This window comes from Notechis scutatus, chromosome 1 (genome assembly GCF_049901735.1).
Source record: "Notechis scutatus isolate UNSWTSFEM ecotype Mainland chromosome 1, rNotScu1.2, whole genome shotgun sequence".
NCBI classification, from domain to species: domain Eukaryota; kingdom Metazoa; phylum Chordata; class Lepidosauria; order Squamata; family Elapidae; genus Notechis; species Notechis scutatus.
Window position 1 is genome coordinate 322,391,532 of NC_142009.1, and position 22,642 is coordinate 322,414,173.

General features: G+C 39.8%; 1 protein-coding gene across 7 annotated transcripts; it reads right to left on the bottom strand.

The window, feature by feature from the left end:
* Positions 1–2,577: 2,577 nt before the first annotated feature.
* On the bottom strand, positions 2,578–21,026 carry CYB561 (cytochrome b561). Of its 7 annotated transcripts, XM_087952481.1 has the most exons (7): positions 19,500–19,615; positions 18,943–19,123; positions 12,455–12,694; positions 10,870–10,968; positions 9,667–9,770; positions 6,664–6,821; positions 2,578–4,472 (listed from the first exon to the last, which is right to left on the bottom strand). In XM_087952481.1, the coding sequence occupies exons 3-7, from the start codon at positions 12,660–12,662 to the stop codon at positions 4,277–4,279; spliced, it is 765 nt and encodes a 254-aa protein (XP_087808607.1). In that variant the 5' UTR covers positions 12,663–12,694; positions 18,943–19,123; positions 19,500–19,615; the 3' UTR covers positions 2,578–4,276. The 7 variants fall into 7 exon arrangements, with proteins under 7 accessions (XP_087808607.1, XP_026526684.1, XP_087808608.1 ...); XM_026670899.2 differs by lacking the exons at positions 18,943–19,123; positions 19,500–19,615 and adding an exon at positions 20,532–21,026; XM_087952482.1 differs by lacking the exons at positions 18,943–19,123; positions 19,500–19,615 and adding an exon at positions 20,413–20,604.
* Between the last annotated feature and the right edge of the window lie 1,616 nt (positions 21,027–22,642).

The window sequence follows — 22,642 nt, forward strand, 5'->3', positions numbered from 1 at the left end:
CCTAAGTACCTCACCAGTTCTCAGGAGCTCCCACTCCTGATGGCATAACCAGGTTTTGAAGGACTTCCAGGAAATCAACAGAGAGGTAGGCAGCCTCACTAGGGTGGGGGAGGCAAGAAGGTTAAGGTGTGTCGAAAGTTAGCACCCACCCTTCTCCTAGAAAAATGAAATATTCTACGAAATATTAAAAAGGCAGAATATTGTACCTCCCTGCATGAGGAAAGGAGAAACATGCTCTTGGAAAGCAGCCCCCACCTTTTTAATAGACCCAGAAAGACAGCCGTCCTATCTACATGACAAAAGACATTTAGCTCCAGGGTGACGGGATTAGCCCTCATCAGATCCAAGCCATTAAGCCATAATAGGAATTGCCCAAACCCTTTCATCACCCAGCAAGATTCAACCAAGCTTGGGGCTCAAGACAACCTGCAAAGTTAACCCTGCATGGTCCCATGGGAGTCTGACAAGCAATTAGGATACATGTCTTGCCACAGGAACAGGAAGCAAGTTCAAAGCCCAACAGAGGATATACATTTCTCTCTTTCTCTCTCACCCATGTGCTCTTTTTGTCCAGGACTTCAATGCGGTCCTGTCAGAGGTGGTATTAGCAGGTTCTGACCAGTTCTGGAGAAGTAGTAGCGGAAAATTTGAGTAGTTCGGAGAACCGGCAAATACCACTTCTGACTGGCCCTGGCCCCATCTATTCTCTGCCTCCTGAGTCCCAGCTGATTGGCTGGGTCTTCTTTTGTTGCCCTGCACAGGAGAACAGAGCTGGAAAATAGGTTAGTGGGGTGTGGAGGGAATAGGATTATGCAGTATCCTTCCCTTGCCACGCTCACCAAGCCATGCCACTCCCACCAAGCCACACCCACAGAACCAGTAGTAAAAAAAATTGAATCCCACCACTGGGTCCTGTCCACCATTAAACCATCTTTCCAAGCAGTCTCCATGTTTCCAGTGTCTTTCTTCCCACTTGGAACTGAACCCAGATGGACATTTCTTCCAACAGGTAGAGAAGACCCTTCTCCTGGGAATGCCAAGTTTAGCTTGGGATTTCTAGCAAACCTCTTCTGGTCATATCAATTATAATCAGGGAGAAGCAGTCCCTCAAATAATCCAGCCCCATATCATGTAGGGCTTTAAAGGTCAAAATCAATTCAAAATCTTGAATTGGACCTAGAAGCAGACTGGCAACCATTGCAAATCAAAGGCAAATGTGCTCTTGAAGAGGCAAACATAACTTCCCACATCCCTTCATTTTGCACCACTTAAAGCTTCCGTATACTCCTCAAGGGTAGCCTCTGCACAGTACATTACAGTAGTCCAAACAGGAGGTGACTAGGGCTTGAGTGACCACAAGCAGAGCTCCCATCCCAGGCTAGGAACCGGTGTAGGTGGTTCACAATATAAAACTGTATTGTAGCATGGTGACCAAAACTGTATTTCAAGTGTTACCAAGGCATTACAAAATGGCCCTAATATTTCACATGATCTTGTTTCTATGTTGATGCAGCCGAGAACTGAGTTGACTTTTTTGGCAGCCTCAGCACACTGCTGGCTCATATTTAGGTGGTTGTCCACTAAGAATCCAAGATCCCTCTCACAATTACTGCTATTGAGCCAGGTAGCATCTATTCTATAACTGTGGGTTTGGTTTTTCTTGTCTAAATGTAGAACCTTACTTTTCTCACAACTGAATTTCATTTTGTTGGATAACACCAAGGGACCATCTCTATAACTTCCACCAAGTCCAGGGTTCAACAAATGTGGCAGGCATAGAAAACATAGCCAGTTCAGTCTACTGTCCTGGAATAGAGCCCACATGAGTGCAAATCCAGGTGCAGATTCAAAATCACTTCAGTCTCCATCCAGGTAGCTGCCAACCAGAGATTCCCCTAATAATCCACAAAATCCATGAAAAAAACAGCACACTATCACAAGGACAGACTTTCTAGGACTCCAACTCTCTATGCCATTTTGCTTCTTTTCTGCACTTTAACACTTCCAAGTGTAAAAAGATTTTTTTTTTCTTGAAGAAGGGGGAGGGCGTGGTATTACTATTTTGCTCTATCCTCTATTTGAGGTTGTGACCCTAATTTGCATTTAGATGTAGGTAGCTGCTCAGGAAGGAAATGTTTTGTGTATCCTAAAATGAGCCCTCTATCCTAGCCAGAATTCTGCTTTCTTTCTTCCTTCTATTAGGCAGAAATTATTGACTGGTGTCTGGAAAGATTTAACATTCTGCTTAGGATGAACTTCTGAACAGCTTTTGCTGCCTCCTTGTGGTGCTTCTTGATTCTGTATCTCTACAATCCTTCCAGCCACCCTTGGGAACTGTTGTCAGAAAAAAGAGGCTATTTCTAACTCACAACATTCAGCTGTTGTCTTTAGTGAGGCCAGCCATACACCCATGAGAAGGGTTGTGCCACATCAGGAGATAGTAAGGAGATTGTTGGGAAATGTCACTTTTTTAGTATGACTTGTGGACCAGGTTTAGGTGTGGTTGGAGAATTTGGAAAACACAAAAGAAGGCTAAAACACTCATTTGAGTCATGTTAAATACAAACAAGAGTCAGATTTCTTTTCTTTTTTGCTGCAAATATTTATTGGAATCCAGCTTACGTGTCAAACACAAGCAAAACAATTCCAGAATAAGAGAAAGTTGTTTCAAAGCAATACATTGTTAAGTAAAAGTTGTTGCTTAAAGAAGTAGATCACTCCCCGCTTTGACTCTGTTAAATATTTGGAGTCTGCCTTGTTAAGAAAAGTCAATGAGTACTTGAGAAAATGCATAATTCCCACGTAACACCATGGCATTTGTGAAGTGCCTTCATCTTTGTTAGCTACGCATTCTTCTAGTTACATTATGAAAAATATTTGAGGTAAATTTCTGTTTCTTTTTATGATGGATGCACTGAATATCTCCATAATTGCCCAGAAAGAAAGTAGAGGTCTTCAATTTTTCTTTAACAATCCTTCTGATTTTTCAAAACATTTCATCATTTCGAAAAGGACAGAGAAGAAAGACAACTACACTGAAACACGCTTTTCTCTCTGCTGCCTTCTAGATATGTTGGGCATGGCATTCCCAAAATTCTCAACCAATATGGGAAAAGTTAGTTTATGACTATAAACTCGGTTTTTAGGGACATTAATTGAATTGGTATTCCTTTCCTAAAAGAATCCCAAATCTACCACCTTTTCACATATATTAAATGAAAGGCTTTTATCCACACACATCGCAGAGAGATTATTTAACAGTAAGTGCAGAACTCAACTAAGTCAAATATGACAGTTCTCAAGGCAATGATGACAGAAAGAACAGGCATTTCAATCAAATATCTGCTGGCAGAAGAAAAACAGATGTTGAATTGCAAAAAAGACACTTGTTTTCTATCCTATCCCCTACTGAGTTTGATTTCTTCATGGAAACAGATGGAAAAACCAAATGGATACTTATGACACTGAATGGTGAATCTTAATTTGAAACTGTATTTGCTATTGATCTGTCAAGGTTACAATTTCAGAAGCTGCTATCCTCCTAATTATCCTAACTGCTATCCATGTGAGGTTGCCAACAATCCTCTAAAAGCAACTAACACATAAGTGTGTAGCTCCTGGTATATAATCATGTTCTGAATCCATTTCTTGAAGTTTGCAGAGGCCCTAAAAATTTCTACTGAAATTCAGCAGCAAATTGCCAAACAAAAGAGAGATGCTATTTTGTGCTACTAAACGCTGGGAAAAGACTGTAATAAAGATATTTGATTTCTGCTAATTATCAGCAGGAAGCAAAACAAAATGTGTGTAAGACGATTGATAGGTTTATCATATTCCCCCAAATTAAATATACATATAAACAAGGTTATATAAAATGAAGTCACCAAAATCCCAGTCTCACCTCCTACTTTACTGTGGCTTTGATACCCCAAAAGTGCAATCTCGTTCCTCCCAAAATTGCCCACTCTTGATTTAATCCTATGGCATAATAATAACCTAAATTTTTGTCCTGCTTTTATTCAACAGGATACATGACAAATAATCTCCATTTGCACAAATGACTGACCACTGCCCGGGGCCACAAATCCTTTTCACTGTGCTACATTTATAGTAGCCATTGAAGAAAACAGTATGAAAATATGAAACATGTGCAATGGGAGTCATAAAACAAAAGGACTGCTCACATATGTGTAACAGTGGCAATTGCATGATGCTGCACGACAGGTCAGATACCACATAGAAACACAGCTCCTCAATGCAGATGGTTCAGCAAGCCTCAGTGTGTACTTGTTGGGCTTCCTTCTTCAGTGAGGTTTTTGAAATCCATGGACAATGCCAGCTCCTCAGCCAACGGGGGTCTCCGCCATTCTTCTCGGGTTAAGATGTAACCCACAACTGCCCCAAAAGCTATTATTAGGAGGCCCAAGGTGTTGGCAAGGATTCCTTCAGAGACAAAGAGGTTGTAGGTATCCCTGCAAAAACAGAGAGACAATATTAAGGTTTTTCCATACTTCCAATCATTTTCCTCAATAAATCAATGACCAAAGTATTATGTTTTTGACTCTTTGTTCAATTGGGTTCTCTTTATCTAGTCGTACAACTTGTATGGAGAACAGATTAGATTTTGGATCATATTTATGTAGAAATATTGAAAACTCAAAAAGGTTCATAATTTTTGAAGCGATACTTTATATGTTGGGTTTCTTTACTTCACAGCTCAACCAGCCATTCTTTCATCCATTCCTTCATTTTACAGTGCTTATAAAGCTGCTCCAAACACAACCAATTCTGGCTCTAATGGCAGAAACTCTGTGGAAGGAAGAAGAATCAGGGAAGAAATGGAGCCAGTAAAGGAAATATTAGGACAAAAAAAAAATCACCAAAAGGAAATTTTGATTTCAATAAACATCATCTCTGAAAATTTCCAAAGAGATGTAGCTATTCCTCAAAAGGGAACATGCTACAAGTGTTTGATAGGGTAGGGTAGGGTAGGGTAGGGTAGGGTAGGGTAGGGTAGGGTAGGGTAGGGTAGAGTAGAGTAGAGTAGAGTAGAGTAGAGTAGAGTAGAGTAGAGTAGAGTAGAATAGAATAGAATAGAATAGAATAGAATAGAATAGAATAGAATAGAATAGAATAGAATAGAATAGAATAGAATAGAACAGTTCTTTATTGGCCAATTGGACACACAAGGAATTTGTCTTCAGTGCATAAGCTCTCAGTGTACATAAAAGATATAATAAATGTAGTGCCATAAATCAAGAAAACACCATCAAAAGAGTCTGGCAATAACATTTCCCACCAGATGTGTTCCAGATGTACTGGTTTGCATAATAATTCCCAGGCAACATGGCTAGTTCGAAATAGTAGTCCAACTGCATTGTAGTTCAACAGACCTGAAGAATCCAAGATAATGAGGAAGGATAGTCTGGCTCCCCATGAAATTAAGCAAGTAAAGACTGAAACAATAGTACATATTTAGCAATTCTCACGCCTCAGTACTACTCACAGAGAAAGATGTTTGGAAGTTCAACAAGTATATATAAAGAAGTAACCCACTTAGAAAAAAACTTAGTTGCATCTAGATGAAAGACATTCATCATATAAAATATTTGCAAAAAAAACCTGAGAAAACAGATCACAAATATTCTCACCCAGGTAGAGGCTACTCAATCACATAATGTTATAAGATGGTTTATAGATCTGTTAACATGCTGAGGTTTTGGCTCCAACTTCATTAGCTAAACATGCAAAACCTCAGTTAAGACAGAAGAATATTTGAGGGGAACATTGACTTTGGAAAAAGTTCAGAGAAGAGCAACAAAGATGATCAAAGGCTTGGAGACTAAAACATATGAAGAACGGTTGCAGGATTTGGGTTGGCTGGTCTAGAGAAAAAAAGGGGTAACATGATAGCAATATTCCAATATTTCAGGGGCTACCAGAAAGAAGAAGGAGTCAAATTATTCTTCAAAGCACCAGAGGGCAGGATAAGAAACAATGGTTGAAAACTAATCAAAGAGAGAAACAACTTGGAATTAAGGAGAAACTTCCTAACAGTGAGGACAATTAACCAGTGGAACAGCTTGCTTCCAGAAATCGTGGGCGCTTCATCTCTAGTCTACTATTCTATTCCTAATATAAACAAGCATCAGGAGCTAGACAAACTGAAACATCATTATGTTCCAGAATATCTGGACTGTTTATTTTCCATAAATCTGAATTATACAAGGCAGCTTATGTCAGCCATAAGTAACTATTTATATTTCATGTTTTCATTCTTAGCCTAGTATCTCAGCCTGCTCTCAGCCCAGAAAAATCTAAGCTGAATAAAGAAGACCCAACAATCATCAAATCAATTTGGTCTAGTTTGGTCTAGTAGTTAAGACAAGGGATTGAGGCAGTTTTGTCTAATGGTTAAAGCATCAGCCTAGGAACAAGGAAAGTGTGAGTTCTAGTCCTGACTGAGGCATGAAAACCAACTGATTAACCTCAGGCCAGTCACTTTCTCCTAGTCCCCTCTCTCCACCTCACAGGGTTCTTATTGTGTTCAAAGTATATTCGTTGCCTTTTGAGTTATTTCTAAAAATAATAAAGGAAAAATTTAAAAAAACTGGTCTAAATATAAACACCGTGTAAGCATAAATTAACAAAAACATAACTTGCTTTATTTTGAAGAGTAACTGTTCCAGAATACCCAACAAAGCAGTAGCAATGGAAAGGATGAGGAGGAAGGCTCCAATGAAAACATGCTGTGGTTTGTATCTACTGCGGACTGAGAACGATGCTCCAGGGAAGAGGAAGATGTAAAATCCAAACAGCCACTGAGGAGGGAAATAAAACAGAATTCAAAAATTACAAATACTGCACCTATAGCTGTTCGACTCTTCTATGGAACTTAGGCTTACTTTCTCTAGATTTTGACTAAAATATCAGAAGTTACCACCAATCACAAAATAAAACCCTAATGATGGCAAGCCCCATTAATTTCAGTTTAGAGGCCCATATTACCCCACAATTTGAAAAATCTCTTTCTGTAAAAACTTAGTAACCATGGATTGGATGAGATCTTAACTACAAATAGTCCTTGACTTATCACCACAATTGGGGCCCAAGATTTCTCTCATTGTAGGTGAAACAGTTATTAAGTGAATTTCACCCCATTTTATGACATTTCTTGCCACAGATGTTAAGTGAATCACCACAGTCGTTAAGATAGTAACAACTTATTAGTAAATGAATCTGGCTTCCCCATTGACTTTGCTTGTAAGGAAGCCGTAAAAGTAGATCACATGATCCCAGGACACTGCAACTGTCATAAATATGAATTGTTGCCAAGCATCCAAATGTGGATCAGGTATAAGTGTGAAAAATTGTCATAAGTCAGTGCCTTTTTCAGTGCTATTTTGGCTTTAAAGAGTTACTAAACAAATGGTTGTAAGTCAAGAACTACCTGTAGTCCATTATGCCATTTCTCCCATGTTTTGGGGGAAACCACAAGTAAGACACAGGGGCAATAGTTTCTCCTACATTCTTCTGTCCAGCTATTGATCCTTCAGTGGAATTATTAGAAACCATCCAATGCTGTATTGTATTTGTATCAGTCTAACCTGTTTTAGAAATCACTGAGGTGAATACTCTAACTTATTAGAGCTTCAAAACATTGTTGTTATGGAATAATATACAGCTTTATAATTGAACTTTTAGAACTCAAATGGAAATACATTTTTAAAAATCAGATTTAATTAGGAAAAAAATATAGCTGTAAGATATAAGCACCCAACTGTTAACATATTTAAGACCAAGTCAATGAGTGAAAAATGTCCTTCAAAAGTGATGTGAAAGAAAAGTGTGTTCAGTCATGAAGAGTATAAAATCATCCTAATAAACATAGAATAAGAACCTAGATAAAATTGCCAAATTATATTGTTCCTAATCCATCTAATCCATGTCAAGCTTCACTGTTTGTGTTTCCTAGCAGTATCCTATCCGAAAGAAAATGTGGCAAGTTTAAAAGTGGCATCATTATTACGGACTGCAAGAAGAAATGAAATATACCATTTGTCTAGCCTGCTGGAGAATTTATTTCCAAGTGGAATTAAATAGAGGGGACAATTTCATCATAAAATTGGCGGTACAACAGCACATGACCCAGACAGCAACTGTGCAAAATGGTAGGGACAAAGCCTCTTTGTAAAGTGACAACGCTTTACTGATTTACTGATTGGCAATTTCTTTCCCTTTGGGAAAAAAAACAAAGAATGCAGGACTATTAGAAGTGTCAATATATTCTCTTTTTTTTCCCTCCAAGTTCTTTTTAGAAGCAGAATCAAAAATTTTAAATGATGTCAGGGAGAATAGGCCCCCAGAGATGAATGTATGGAGCAAATTCCATATCTTGCACTATTACAAATGACATTACAACTCAAGATGTGAACTCAGTCTGCATACATGGAATGAGAATTTTTTTGCTTCAACATACAATATTTTATATTCATTTGCACTTAATAATATTTCCCATTCTTGAATTTTGGAGAGGATGTTTCCAAGCCTTTTTCACTATCTTTTTAGCATCCTGAACAATTTAGTAACATGGTGGTCACTATACTGCTCACTAACAGTTCATTTAGATCAGAGGTGTCCAACCTTGGCAACTTTAAGCCTGGAGGACTTCAACTCCCAGAATTCCCCAGCCAGCTTTGCTGGCTGGGGAATTCTGGGAGTTGAAGTCCTCCAGGCTTAAAGTTGCCAAGGTTGGACACCCCTGATTTAGATTAAAAAGCACCACTTCCAAATGAGACTCCTATGGGAGCTCACTTTTTGGCAAGTGGTCAAGCTACTGCCAGCCACTCAAGCAAAACTGTTCCTGGTGATCACACATCTTTTCGGAAGGAAAAATATATATATAATGCAGTTGAAGTTAGTATAAACTAAAATGCTCTCAAGTATGGCTCAGGTCACACACTCTTTATTGTAGTGAATAAAGGATAAAAACCTGATAAGGGTTTTTCTAAATCTGATGAATGGTCAATAAAATAGCAATGATCCTTAAATGCAAAGACATAGAAAATTCAGACAAAACATCCTCATTCTACACGTAAAAACTTTCACAGACTGCATTAAGAAAAAATATCACTCATTATAGTGCATTATAGGTATGAAATTTGCTTTTACCATTCTTTCCTGAGGATCTAGGCTTACTAAAGCAATTTGATAGCACATAGAAACAGGAGGTGTTTTCCCTTCGGGCAAAATAACACAATATTGACTTAAATATTTATACCTGAAAATACACCAAGAGAAGTTCATTTTAAATGCCCCCTATTTGATGCTTCACTGTCTCAATGCAACTTCCTTCTATGGTCCAAATTTCAAATAAAAATCTAAAAGGGGAAAGGATCCTCAGACCAGCCAGTCTACTTCCCTGCCTTCAAGCTTTTCATTAAGCACTTACTCTCTAGGGCAGAGTTGTGGGAGTGCCATCACTTGAGACTTTCAAGAAGATATTGGACTCCCATCTGTCAGAAATGGTGGAAGGTCTCCTGCTTGGGCAGGGGGTTGGACTAGAAGATGACCTACAAGGTCCCTTCCAACTCTGATTATCTGTTATCTGTTAACTCCAAGCATGTTTGCTCCACTAGCCCTCCAGGTGGAACTAGCCCATCTCACCTGTGCTAAGTAGAAGCCAAATGCAATGATGCCACACCAGCTGTGCAGGCTGTACATATCTGGAAAGCCTTGATTCTTGTGGTGCTGGAAAACAGCAATCAGACCTAAAGGGAAAGAAGACAGGCAAATTCCTTAGAAAAACTCCCATTCTCTTCTAACCTACCACTATCTGCTCCATAATGTTAAGACAAGAACTACTCTAGGAATAGTTGGAAATAGAAGAATAACAGGCCCACCATTATCTGGAGTGATGAAAATGATCCTTGGCATTCCAAATCTTTCCAAACCAGAAAACGTGTTCCAAAATCCCTTTTGTCTTTGGGAGACTTACAGTAACTCGGGGGCATCTTCCCTCTACTTACAGTAACTCAAGGAGAGGGATTTTCATTGCAGCCTTTAAATATAGGCTAAAGAATGGACTTGAGTTACACAGAAGGACATCTTCCAACCAAGTGTGAAGAGAAAAGTCCTAATAGAAAGAGCAATTTGATAGTTCCCTAAAAGGAATAGGCACTCCTTCATCGGATATGTACAACTGTCTGGACAATCATCTATCCCAGAAGTTGTTATTTGGATTTCTGCACTGAGCAGAAGACTGGACTCAGTAATGATCAACTTGAAGGAATTTTTAGCAGGGACCCCTTGTAGTGCCTTGTAGCTATCTCTCCCCCCTTAGCAAAGTTTCTCTCAAGTCAAATTCAACTCCTAGCAAATATGCATATATATGTCCCTCAATTTCCCTTGGTAATAACAGTAAATAGATTCCCGTTGGCATTTTTTTTACTCCCGGGCAAATGTGGCAAAAGAGACCTCTTTCTTTTCCCTCTTTTTAAAATATAAGAATGAAAGACACGCTACGTAGTGAAGTATCAGCGCAAGCTGCAAACAAGCTGCCAGTTGCATTGTTGTGAGATGAAAATGGCAGGCAGGCACAGTCTCACCCCATCCCAACTATTCCAGTAGAAATAAGCTTTAGATAGGTAAAGAACTGTTGCCCAACTGTTTCATTTTCACAAGAGGCAGAAAATGTTGCATCCATGGCTTCCTAAAGAATAACACTGAAATAGAAGCTCTTGAAGAATCTGGCCGAGCCTCTTCTCCTCTCATGAGCCTAAGATCCCTAGGAACTTTAATGATGACCTTTGGGGACAAGGCTTAGAAAAGTATGACAGAAGACTCTCAGGCAGGTTCATTATGCCTTACCAACCAATGCAATGATAAGTGCAAAGAAATGGATCAGCCCATGCAGGATCTTCGTGGATCGCTTGCTCTCATTCCTGAAGACACGGTAAACCAGAAGGGCTGGAGGATAAGAAGAGAAAATAGAAATGAGGTGAGTAGCTGGTCAGTTCCCCTCACTTCCTTACTCTCCGGCCCAAATTGATTGCAATCTTTGGGCTATTGATCAAAAACATTTCAATTGATTCAAGGACTTTCAGATGGCCATAATTTGAGCTGCTTTGTTGTTGTTGTTGTTGTTTTAAATTTGTTTTATGTATTCAAATTAGAAGCATGAGATTTGAATATTTTAAATAAATATATGCAGCCAAGAGGGAACTTAAGACAGCAGTAGCTACGCAGCTCCCATTCTACAGGCTACCTGACTGATTTGGGAAAAGATGGATCATGGTTGTCAAGGGCAACAGCAAGGAGGGGTGTAAATGCAGCAGGAGATCACCAGAGGAGGCATACGGGAGACTCCAAAGACTGAACACAGGTGCATAATTTTTCTGCACATGCAGATTGAAGGTCTCTGTGCTCCAACTGCTAACTCTCTTTCTCTTGCCTGCCATTGGGCTCCCTTTTCACAGATCATTAAAAAAAAACCACATTAGATTGCACGAAGAACAGAAAAAAGTCTGCTTATCCAATAAGCATCAACAATGACCAGGATGTTCCTGGCTGTTTCCCAGTGTCTTTGTCCCTTGCTTGCTCCTGAACCATTAGAAGCTCTATGTCAAGTAGGCAAGTGAAATGATTCTTAGCAATGCTTATAAATAGAACGCTGCACCTGATGCTCTCGTCTGTCCAAATATATATTAGAATATATTAGTAGAGTTGGAGGGGACCTTGGAGGTCTTCTAGTCCAACCCCCTGCTTAGACAGGAAACCCTACACCACTTCAGACAAATGGTTATCCAATCTCTTCTTAAAAACTTCCAGTGATGGAGCATTCACAACCTCTGGAGGCAAGTTGTTCCACTGATTAATTGTTCTGACAGGAAATTTCTTCTTAGTTCTAGGTTGCTTCTCTCCTTGAGTAATTTCCATCCATTGCTTCCTGTCCTGCCCTGGGCAAGGATAATTTTCCTTTCAAAATAGCAAATGGTTTACAAGAAACTATTTCCCCCATTTGATGGGAATCTGGGTTCAGCTCCTTTAGGAGGTGCTATGTAATAACTCATTACAGCACACACACACACACACACACACACACACACACACACACACACACACTGCATAAGTTGAAACAAGTAGGCAAAATTTTGAAATACTGTATATTAAAAAAACAAAACAAAAGGCTGTCAAAAGTTATAACTGGCTGTTAAGCCAAATCATAATTTGGGAGTCCCCAGCTGGAAGGAGGGGAGATCTTCTGGATCTCTCCAAGCCCTTCTCATCTGTGGGAGAAGGCAAAAGGTTACAGCCAGTTTACCCCCATTCCAAATTAGGACTCCAGCTACACCCCATTGAGTCTCTTCCCTTGGATGACCAGCCTCCTTCACATGCCTTGCATGTGGACAGCTTCCCATCAAAGCAGACCTCTTATCACTTCCAAAATTCTTACCATCTCCTTGAAGAAACACCATGCCAATGACCATGCACAGGGGGTGGACGTTAAACAGTAGTTGAGAGCTGTCCCAGGCAACGCCACCTCGATACTGTCCAATCCAGGCTGCCATCACTGTGATGACAGCAAGGCCCAAAATCTGTGAGGCGGCCACAACATAGGTCAATCCAATGGGGCTCGCAGGTCTGGCAGGAGTCTCATCCATCTTCGGGAGTTATTTCCCAAAGGAATCTTGAGCTGCCAAATTTGGAAAGATGGGGGGAAGAAAAATCAACATCCTATTATATATTTTTTCCTCCATCTTATCTCATTACAGATTTTTCTTCCTCTCCTGGATTAGACGGCCAAATGGGAGGAAAGAACACTGAGCAGTTGTTACCTCTATGTCAGTCAGACCTTTGCCAAAGGGTGAATAAAATCACTTACTTCTTCACACCATCTTTTACCTTTATCTTTTATAGATTGTACCATAATTTGTTTGTTTGAGCCAACCAGAATCATTGAGAGTTAGGTGGCATCAGTGGTGGGATTCAATTTTTTTTACTACCGGTTCTGTGGGCGTAGCTTGGTAGCCGTGGCAGGAGAAGGATACTATAAAATCTCCAGTCAGAGGTGGGATTTGCCAGTTCTCCGAACTACTCAAAATTTCTGCTACCGGTTCTCCAGAACTGGTTAGAACCTGCTGAATACCATCTCTGGGTGGCATACATACAGGTAGTCCTCGGTTAAAAGTTGCAATTGAGCCCAAAATTTCTGTGGCTGTGAAACATAAGTGAATCACTGCAGTTAGTAACATGGATGTTAAATGAATTTGGCTTCCCCATTGAGTTTGATTGTCAGAAGATCGCAAAATGCGATCACATTACCCTGACACACCGCAACTATCATAAATATGAGTCAGCTTTTTCTTTTTTGTTTTTTTAGAATAGAATTCTCTATTGACCAAGTGGGATTGGACACACCAAGGAATTTGTCTTTGGTGCATATGCTCTCAGTGTACATACAAAGAAAAAAAATGCATTCATCAAGAATCATAAGATATCACATTTAATTATAGTCATAGGTTACTAAATAAGCAATCAAATCATATTAGGAAACAAATAAAACAAATAAAACAATATAAATCATATACGCCAAGCATCTGAATTTTGCTCACATGATCATGGGATGCTGCAATGGTCATAAGTGTGGAAAAAATAAGTTACTTTTTTCAGTGTCGTTGTAACTTTGAACGGTCATTAAATGAACTGTTGTAAGTCGAGGACTACCCGTACAAGTTTAATAAAGTATTATGGTTGGTATAACACAATCAGGTAGATCTTTAGGCTGGATTTGACATTTTTGTCCACCTGCCGAGGTGTTCCCAAGAATCTGGGACAGGCAGTTGTTATTTAGTCTTATTAAAGGTTATCGCAAGGTGTAAACTGTTCAAATTAAAGCTGCTTTTATCAATTGACTGATATTATCAATGCTTGTGGTGTATAAGTGGTGCGCCAGATGATACAGTTGTTGTTATGCTTTGCATTTCAAAGGTTATAAGAATGCTAGCAAATAGAGAATAGGAGAATGTTTCAGTGTGAGATGCAAACAAGTCTGAAACAAACATTACAAAATCAGTCTAGACCAGGGGTGTCAAACTCGATTTCATTGAGGGCCGCATCAAGGTTGTGCTTGACCTCGGGGGGCCAGCTCAACATCACTCATTGAGGCTCCATTTTCAGCCACAATGGCCTCCTGCAGCCCTTTGCCAGTGAAAACGGAGCTCAGGGAAGCCGCGCGCAGCTCTCCCAAGCTCTATTTTCGCTGGCAGAAACACTGTGGGCCGGTCCTTCGCTGTTCCTAGGGTGGGCCTGCAGGCCATATCTAAAGCACCTCACAGGCCAAATGAGGCCCACGGACCTTGAATTTGACATCCCTCATCTAGAGATTTAAGGTGAAAGTGTATGGAATACAGTGTTGTTGTTGTTTTTCAGGAAAACTGATAGCCAGAAACAGTAGCTCACTTATTGAAGGTGGGGAGAAAAATATGTTTGGAAAGAAACAGTGTATGAAAGAAGGACTGATAGTAAAAGATCTTTATCAGTGAACCGCACAATTTCTAGTCAGAGACAGAAGTTTTATTGAATTAAAATACCTAACTAGATTAAGATAATTGGTTTAGTCTTGTTTCTGTTTCTGGCAAATGCCAGCTCCGTGCTGTGCAACATAACCTTCAGGGTGAAAGTGAAAAAAGATGTAAAGAATCAAAGCCTGGAAAAACAGTGACATTACTAAAACCAATTCATTAGTACCCAGATTGAGGGGAACTGGCCTTCTTCACCACAACCTCACATAATGTGCAATGGTGGGAGTGCTGGACTAGGAGCAGGCAAACTCGAGTTTAAGTCTATCATCAGCCAGGAGGTATATATTGGTTGGCTGTAAGATATAGTAGTCACTTGCAACCCAACCAACATCACAGAACTGTTATTGCAAGGAAAAACGAGAAGAAAAAATGATGCACTGTGCTTTGAACTCTTGAATAAAAGACAGGCTATAAATCTCATAAAAGCATGAGTAGGATTAGGCAACGGTTTTTTTTTTACCCTGGGGTCCACATCTGCAAGTATGAGATGTCCAGGCATTATTATGAAACATAACACATTTATTAAAACCTAAAATGCTAAAAATGCTTGTGGCTATTTCCTTTTCTATACATGGAAGTGGCTCTTGTCTTCTTTCTTTCCTTCCTCCCTCCCTTCCCTTCCTTCTCTTCCTGTCCTTCCTTTCCTCCCTTCAAGCCCTTCAATGAGTTTGCACATCTGAAAGGAAGGGAAAAGAAATGGAGGGATGTGGTTGTAAGATGAGATACCCTTGAGAAGGTAACAAAACATTCGCAGCAAGCTGAACTGGCCCACAATGATGACAAAGAAGAAGAATCAGTCAGGAATGTGTGGTCCAGTAAAACCAATTTTTTTCTATTCAGTGAGCCTGTCTCCAAAACAGTGTGGCTAGGATGCTGACCTAGTAGGAAGGGATAAATAATTAGAAAGTCATCCAGATGGGTTTATCAAAAACAATCCAATCTCATGCTGCAATTTAAACTGGATCTGTTCTAAGGTTGTCTTGTCTTTGAAATGAAATAGGCCAGAGGTATATAATTTGAGGTTCTGCTTTTGATCAAGGTTGCCCAGCAAGTTGCCAATACTTGCTGGGAGCCCAGCGTATGCTGATTGATCGTTTATCATGTTAATACATTTATGTTGTATCTTCAAAGTGATTTGATTGAGCCAGCCAGGCTTTGGTCACAATACTCCCCTTCTACCTGCCAAAATTTTACTTCTAACCACACTCAGCCTTCATCATGCCTAATCATTCCTTTGATTTAAATGCCCATAAAGTAAGACATCCAATTTATAACTTTACATGACTGATATGTATAGATGGGTCAATTATTCCCCTCTCCTACTGTACTCTCTTCCCTCATTCTAGTAGTAAAGCATAAACAACAGAAAAGCAGGTGGAGCAAAGGAGTAGCTACATTGGGAACAGTGTTGATTCAAAAAAATTTACTACTGGTTCTGGGGTCTGGCTTGGTGGGTGTGGCAGGGGAAGGATACTGTAAAATCTCCATACCCTCCCCACTCCTGGGGGAAGGTTACTGCAAAATCCCATTCCCTCCCCACCCAACTAACCTGCTTTCCAGCTCCATTCTCCTATGCAGGGCAACAAAAGAAGATCCAGCCAATCAGCTGGGTCTTGGGAGGCAGAGAATAGATGGGGGCGGGACCAGTCAGAGCTGATATTTGCCGATTCTCCAAACTACTCAACATTTCTGCTATCGGTTCTCCAGAACTTGTCAGAACCTGCTGAATACCACCTCTGATTGGGAAGGGAATAATGTCGGGGGCCAACAGAGTAGAAAAGAAAATTTCTGTTTAAATTTTAGGGGAAATAGTTACATTCAACAGGCAAAGGACACAGAGAAGAAAACTGTTGTTTTTCCTTATATACAACTATCAACAAAAATTGAAAGAATAAATGCCCCCAGGAGAATGACACTTTTGAACAATTTGCCTTGTCATGCTTCCCATCTAAAGATCTGACATTATGACGCCACAACTGATTTATCAGCCCCTTTTTCACTGGGGGAAGGCAATGAGATTTTTTCCCCCTAAAATACATGTATTACGTCTGTTTCCAGTTTTTGGTGGCATTATTTGAAAGGCACCAGGAGTGGCTTAAAAATAAGTAACAATATATTATTCAAGAGGTGCCTACACTAATCCAATGATACAGTGAATACATTGGATAATCTTCCTCCTTACTTGATAGAGAGTACCTGCATTTCTCATTCACCTTTCCCTTTCCTATTTAATCTGCTCAACCCAGAGGAGGAACCAACCTAAAATTAGGAAGAAATTTCCTGGCAGAACAATCAGTGAAACAACTTGCCTCTAGAAGTTGTGGGTGCTCCAACACTGGAGGCTTTTCAAAAGACATTGGACAATGATTTGTCTGAAGAGTATAGGATCTCCTGCTTGAGCAGGGGTTGAGCTAGAAGATCTCCAAAATCCCTTCCAACTCTATGTTTCTGTTATATATGTGAACGTAATCAGAACAGCACAAGAGTCAACCATATGGCACTTTGGCTGTTCAAAAGATCCCTCTCTGATGATTGCAAAGCATCTTATTCACTTAGGATTCCATTATGAAATTATATGGACAAAAGGAAATCCTTCCTTCCTTTTTCTTTCCTTCTTTCTTTCTTTCTCTTTGCAGCTTTCTTCTTTATCTTTCCTGACTTTTGTTTCTATCTGTATTTTATCTTATAACAAACTTTAATTTAAAAAATTACCAAAAAATGAATTATACAGGTAAATATAGAAAGTCCAGGGGAGATCACATATTCACAGCAGCAAATAGGAAATGAATGAAACCAAGAAATGGGAAAGATGTATATGTACACACAGACTTCAACAGAAAGCTGAAGATAATATGAATCATTATCCCAATGGTATTCTATACTGGGTAGAAAACCACAATATTTTGCAAAAATATGTCACTTAGTCATTGGTAAGTTAAAGGGGTCTACTAAAGCTGCAGTAGAATATATCCAGTAATCTTCTTAACTAATAAAAGAACAGGATGATATCTTGTTTTAAAAACCAAGAGAATCATCCCTAAAGACTAATGTTACAAGTTACAACATGATCAATAGCAGCAAAATCTAAACCAAGCAGAGCAGGATGTACTAGGTTGTAGACCAAGAGTTATTATTCCAAAATATTGCAAACTAAGTCCACCTCAATATGCTTCTCTGGCTCTTGTCTATTTTTAAAATATATCACATTTATTTTTCTAAAACTGCAATTCCCTAATATACCATTTAGATACAGAAGAATCAACAGGCTTCTTCCTGTGTATTGCTTCTCCATCCATTTGCAGTATAATGAGAAAAAAAATACAGTAGATGTAAAAAAATATTCTTTTATTCAGGACCTTTTTCAGAGATGAGACAATAGAGGTAACTGCTCCTAAATGACAAAGGTAGAAGACCCACTAAAATTATGATTCGCTGTTTTAAAGGATCAATGGGATTAATGCTTTAAAAATATAATCTCAAGAGTTATTTCAAGCACCAACCTTCAGTATCATCTTTATTAACAAGAAGATTCAAAGGGGCAATTGGCTTCCTTCATATTAAACACAAGATGTTGTTGCAAAGCTGTAATAATTTTGGAAGCCTTAGAACAAAGGTAAGCAAGCAGAAATAGTATCAGGAAGCTTTCTGGTAAATCTGTTTTTTTATCTGGTTATATTGCCATTGGCCATCATTTTCATTGCCATGGCAATGCTTTTGCAGTCACAGAAGGTTCTTAAAGTTCCTATTATGCTCATTAAGAATAGAAAGAACCTCCATTCTATTTGCCATTGATTTCACATATTATAAAAGAATGGAGAATTGTGTTGGCAAGAGGTGCAGTGAGAAAGAAATTAGAACTAGGGTCAAATTAATTTCCTAGGTTTCTCAAAGTCATTAAAAGGGTTGGTTTTTATTGCTTCCACTATACATATCACCCTAGATCTTTTAAAACTGATCTCTATCCTCAAATGGGGAAAAATAATCATTGCAATATGCCAGGAAGAAAAATAAGCAAAAAATTCCATCTGCCCCACCTTCATTTTCCAAAGCGATATGTTTAAGAAGATTACGAAGACTTGAGGAGGTTAAGTGTCAAGAGTGCGCACCAGACCTTGTTCACAAACCAGAAATAAAACAAACAAAATTGAGATACCAGTCGTTTTGAATTTTGAATCTTGAATCACTTCCCTTAAACTCAGGCCCAGCATCCATTCTCATTCATCTCCCTTTTGCAAATTCATTTAACTTTTATACTAGAAATTATGTATGCTACTGGACTACTATTGTCTTTCCTCACCAAAGTCTGTTACACTATTCAATTGACTCCCAATAGGTAGGATGCAATTTATGAAAGACTTACTTTTTCACGAGATCTCAGTTCCAATCCAGGGGGGGGGAACACCTCCTCGGTGCCTAGCCCAAGATATCTTTTACCCAAACAAATCAGAATTGAATTCTGTAGACAACCTTCCTCTTCCTTCAACTGTGCCAATGACTCATACTAATAGTCCCTCCTGTCACTCCAGTTTCAGAAAGAGCACCTGGAGCAAAATTGATAATTAAACTCTACAGCAGACAGACAACAACCTGTAACCTTTTCTGGACTGGGCAACCAGAAGTTTACAGATTCTGTTCCTTGTTCATCCATTTCCTTTCTTCTGCTCTCCAAGCAGAATCTTATATTTGGTCCTTTCTCCCAGCCAGCATTTATGTTGAACTCAGTCAAGCATTTGAAATGGTTTTGTAGAAGAGAACCGTGTTCAGGTGCGTGAAGGCTTCCATTCTTAAAACGTGGCAGCCTCAGTTAGCTGATCACAGCAGCTAAAGTTTAGGACTCCACCTTTAGCTAACAGTGACTCTACTTAATTTTTATCCACTCTTAGGAGGAAGGAAATGAGTAAAGGACAAGGAACATACCTTTTCCAAATAACAAAGAAATTGAGTAAGAGACCAAGCACAATCAGGAAAAAAGAAGTCCACAGGATAATTTAAGCTGCATTTCACTTACTGTTTTTTGAACAGTCTCCTTACCCAGTTTTTAAAAGTTGCTCTGCAACTTTATATATGCCAGCAAAGCAACTGTCTTGTGATCAGATATGTCCACAACAATTGTGTGTGATTTTCCTGTCCCTTCTTTCAGAAGAGAAAGATTTGCTTGTTTTTCAAAAGTTGTATAACTTATTTATATTATTAAGCTTGTTAGTGGTGTCCACGGTTAATTTTTCCTAAGCAAGTGGGTGAGAAAGGCATCTCAAACAAATACCTAAAAATCAATGGTGGTATTTTTTATTATTATAAAAATAAGTCCTGACTCAGTTTAGTGAGTCAGATTCATAATTGGCAAGCGTTAATTGTACACAAAAGGTTTTTCTTCAATTTCAGGAAAATCTCTGTGAACTGCTGGCTTTCATGCTTGGAATGGGGCTAGTCTCAAATATGCCAATTACCACAGGTCACCAACTACCAATCAAAGCTGAAATAAATGAAAAAACCACTTTGTTTCTTGTTTCTCAGCGCAGATGGAGAACAAGAAAGTCAGTGATGCAACCACACTGAGAAAAGCAAATCATAATTGTGAAGTCCTTCTCATCAAAGAACATTTAATCAGGATGGTTCTATTTCACTCTTTTCAAGGTGACACGCATACGTGATTTTTTTTCCCGCCTCCCTGATTAGATTCTCACAACAACCCCACAGGGTAGACTAAACGATCGAGGGCGTGGTTTTTAAGCAACCAGGAAGGGTGGCAAGATCACACGAGGTTTGCGGCTTAAGGGAAGGAGGCTCTCTCTCCCGTCCAGTTACGCCCGCCGAACACGTGAAGACTCACCTCACCTGCAAATGGCTTCAGCTCTCACAGACCGCCAGCCAGCTGCACCTGTTGCCCCAATGAGCTCCCCCTTCCCACCTCCGATTCCCAAGCGTCCTCTCCAATGCCTACCGACCCACCTTGCGTTTCCTGCGGATGGAGAGGAGGACAAAAGAGCCACGTTGCTACAGAAACCCCAGCAAATCGCGCTGTGCTGGGCGAGAGAGCCAACAGGAGAGAGAGGGAAGAGAGAGAGAGAGAGACCGAGGCGGGCGCGGTTGGGAGGTTCCGGCCTGAGAGAAGCGGCTCGCGGGACGCTCGCGCCTTGGGGTCCCTAAGATCGGCCCGGGTGGCTTGGCCGTCCCAACTCCCCAATCCCTTTTGTTGTTATTGTTGTTGTTGTTTAGGTTTCTGAGAGGCTCAGCTTGTTCTTTAATATCAGAGCAACTAAGAATCAGCTGCCACTTGGAAGATCGTGGGAACAGACGGTGCTCTCCAGACGCATCATTTGTGGATGCATTTATACCGCGCCTTTTCTAAGGTTGTGGTTATTGTTGTTGTGCAATCGCTAAGTCGTGTCCGATTCTCCGTGGACCATAGCAGACACTCCTATCCTCCACAGCCTCCCTGAGTCTACCTAAACAGCATGCCCCCTGTGTCGACGACACTATCTAACCAGTCATATCTATGGAGATTCTCAGTCATCCAGGTCATGGTTGTCCCAACGGATGCCTTTTTCAAAAGACAATTGGACTTTGTTTTTTGGGTTTGGTTTGGTTTGGTTTGGGTATTTTTTGTTTGTTCGTTTGTTTTTGGCTTGAAGACCTTTCACTTCTTATCCAAGAAACATCTTCAAGCAAAAACAAAATCAAGTTGCCTTTTGAAAAATACACCTTTGGGATATCTAGCCCATCCCTTCTCCTTTTGCCTTCAATATTTTTCAACATCAGGGTCTTTTCCAGTGAATTCTCTTTTTTGCATTTGGTGGCTAAAGTATTTGAGCTTCAGCTTCAGTATCTGTTCTTTCAAAGGACAGCCAAGGTTTCTTTTAGCATTTATTTTCTAAGGCATCTCCATGAAAACGCTTCTATTGCATTTGGTGGGTTGGGCTGAGAGACAGGATCCCAAATCATCTGGAGGGGTCTTTGGTAGTGTGCGCCCCCTCCCACTTTAATTGAGGTGTTTCCAGGCCAGGTGCTTAAAACCAAACCTCTCTTCTGCACGCACTTGTGTTTTAGAAAGGCCACCCTTTGGGACAGTCAGATGTTGCCATGTCTAAAAGGCTTCTGATGGTTGGCATATTATACTTTTCATGGATGTTTACATGGATGGTTTGCAAATTAGACTCCACAAAATACACATTTTATTCATGTTTGTTTCTGAAGTCCCCTCAAGCTGTTACCCATGACATGCATGCCTATATTTAGCCTTAAAATACTGTAGCGAATTACTCCATTCTCTCTGGTTGTGCAACACATGGAATCAACTAACCAACAGGGGAAAACTTCAGACAACAGAGTACAGTAATTGTGGCCACTTTGTGCTTATGGAAGCCACATAGTTTGTCACAATGCACATCATTTAATACTTCTCCCCCTTGCAGAAGACTGTTAATATAGGCTCATATGGAAAGATGCCCATCTAGGACAGTACGTCCTATTGTTTCTCTTATTCTTCTTTTATTTTTCTTATATGTACCCATTTCATGTATTCACAACTATGTATACACTTATACTTATTATCTTGTAAACAATTGGCAAATCAAATAAATAAATAAATAAATAAATAAATACATTTTGACTTCTGCGACTTCCCAGGAGGTATAGCTAATACTCTGCATCTTTCTCTGCCCCTTAAAGCCATGTTGCTGTGCTTGAGCATTTTGTTCATCATTACCAGTCATTCTCAGTCCTTAAGCGCATTGCCAAAAACATGTTCACCCAATATATTAAACCCTGAAGACAGGTTATCACAATGCAGCTGTTATGTTCATGTGGCAATGGCATGATATGCCTCAATAGTCCTGGGTGCAGAAGGCTGCATAGAAAAAGCAAGCTCGTGTCACCATGTGTGTGTGTAAACTCCAAGGATTGCAGACTTGTATGTTGGCTGAAACGGACTGCCGAACAGAAAATACAAGCCATTAAAAAGGCTGTTGACTTAAGACCAATAACTTCTTTCAGAGATGCATTAGGCTATTTTGTCAGTGTGTGAAGATAACAGCCTATCTTTTTGATACCTTCAGGGTACT

What these genes read in the sequence shown, in the direction of transcription:
- CYB561 (XM_026670899.2), bottom strand. Translation starts at nt 12,662, where the DNA reads ATGGATGAGACTCCTGCCAGACCTGCGAGCCCCATTGGATTGACCTAT. An exon ending in GGTGTTTCTTCAAGGAGATG is followed by an intron (nt 10,969 to 12,454) that starts GTAAGAATTTTG and finishes CTTATCCTCCAG; the next exon opens with CCCTTCTGGTTTACCGTGTC. An exon ending in TTGGCTTCTACTTAGCACAG is followed by an intron (nt 6,822 to 9,666) that starts GTGAGATGGGCT and finishes TTCCCTCCTCAG; the next exon opens with TGGCTGTTTGGATTTTACAT.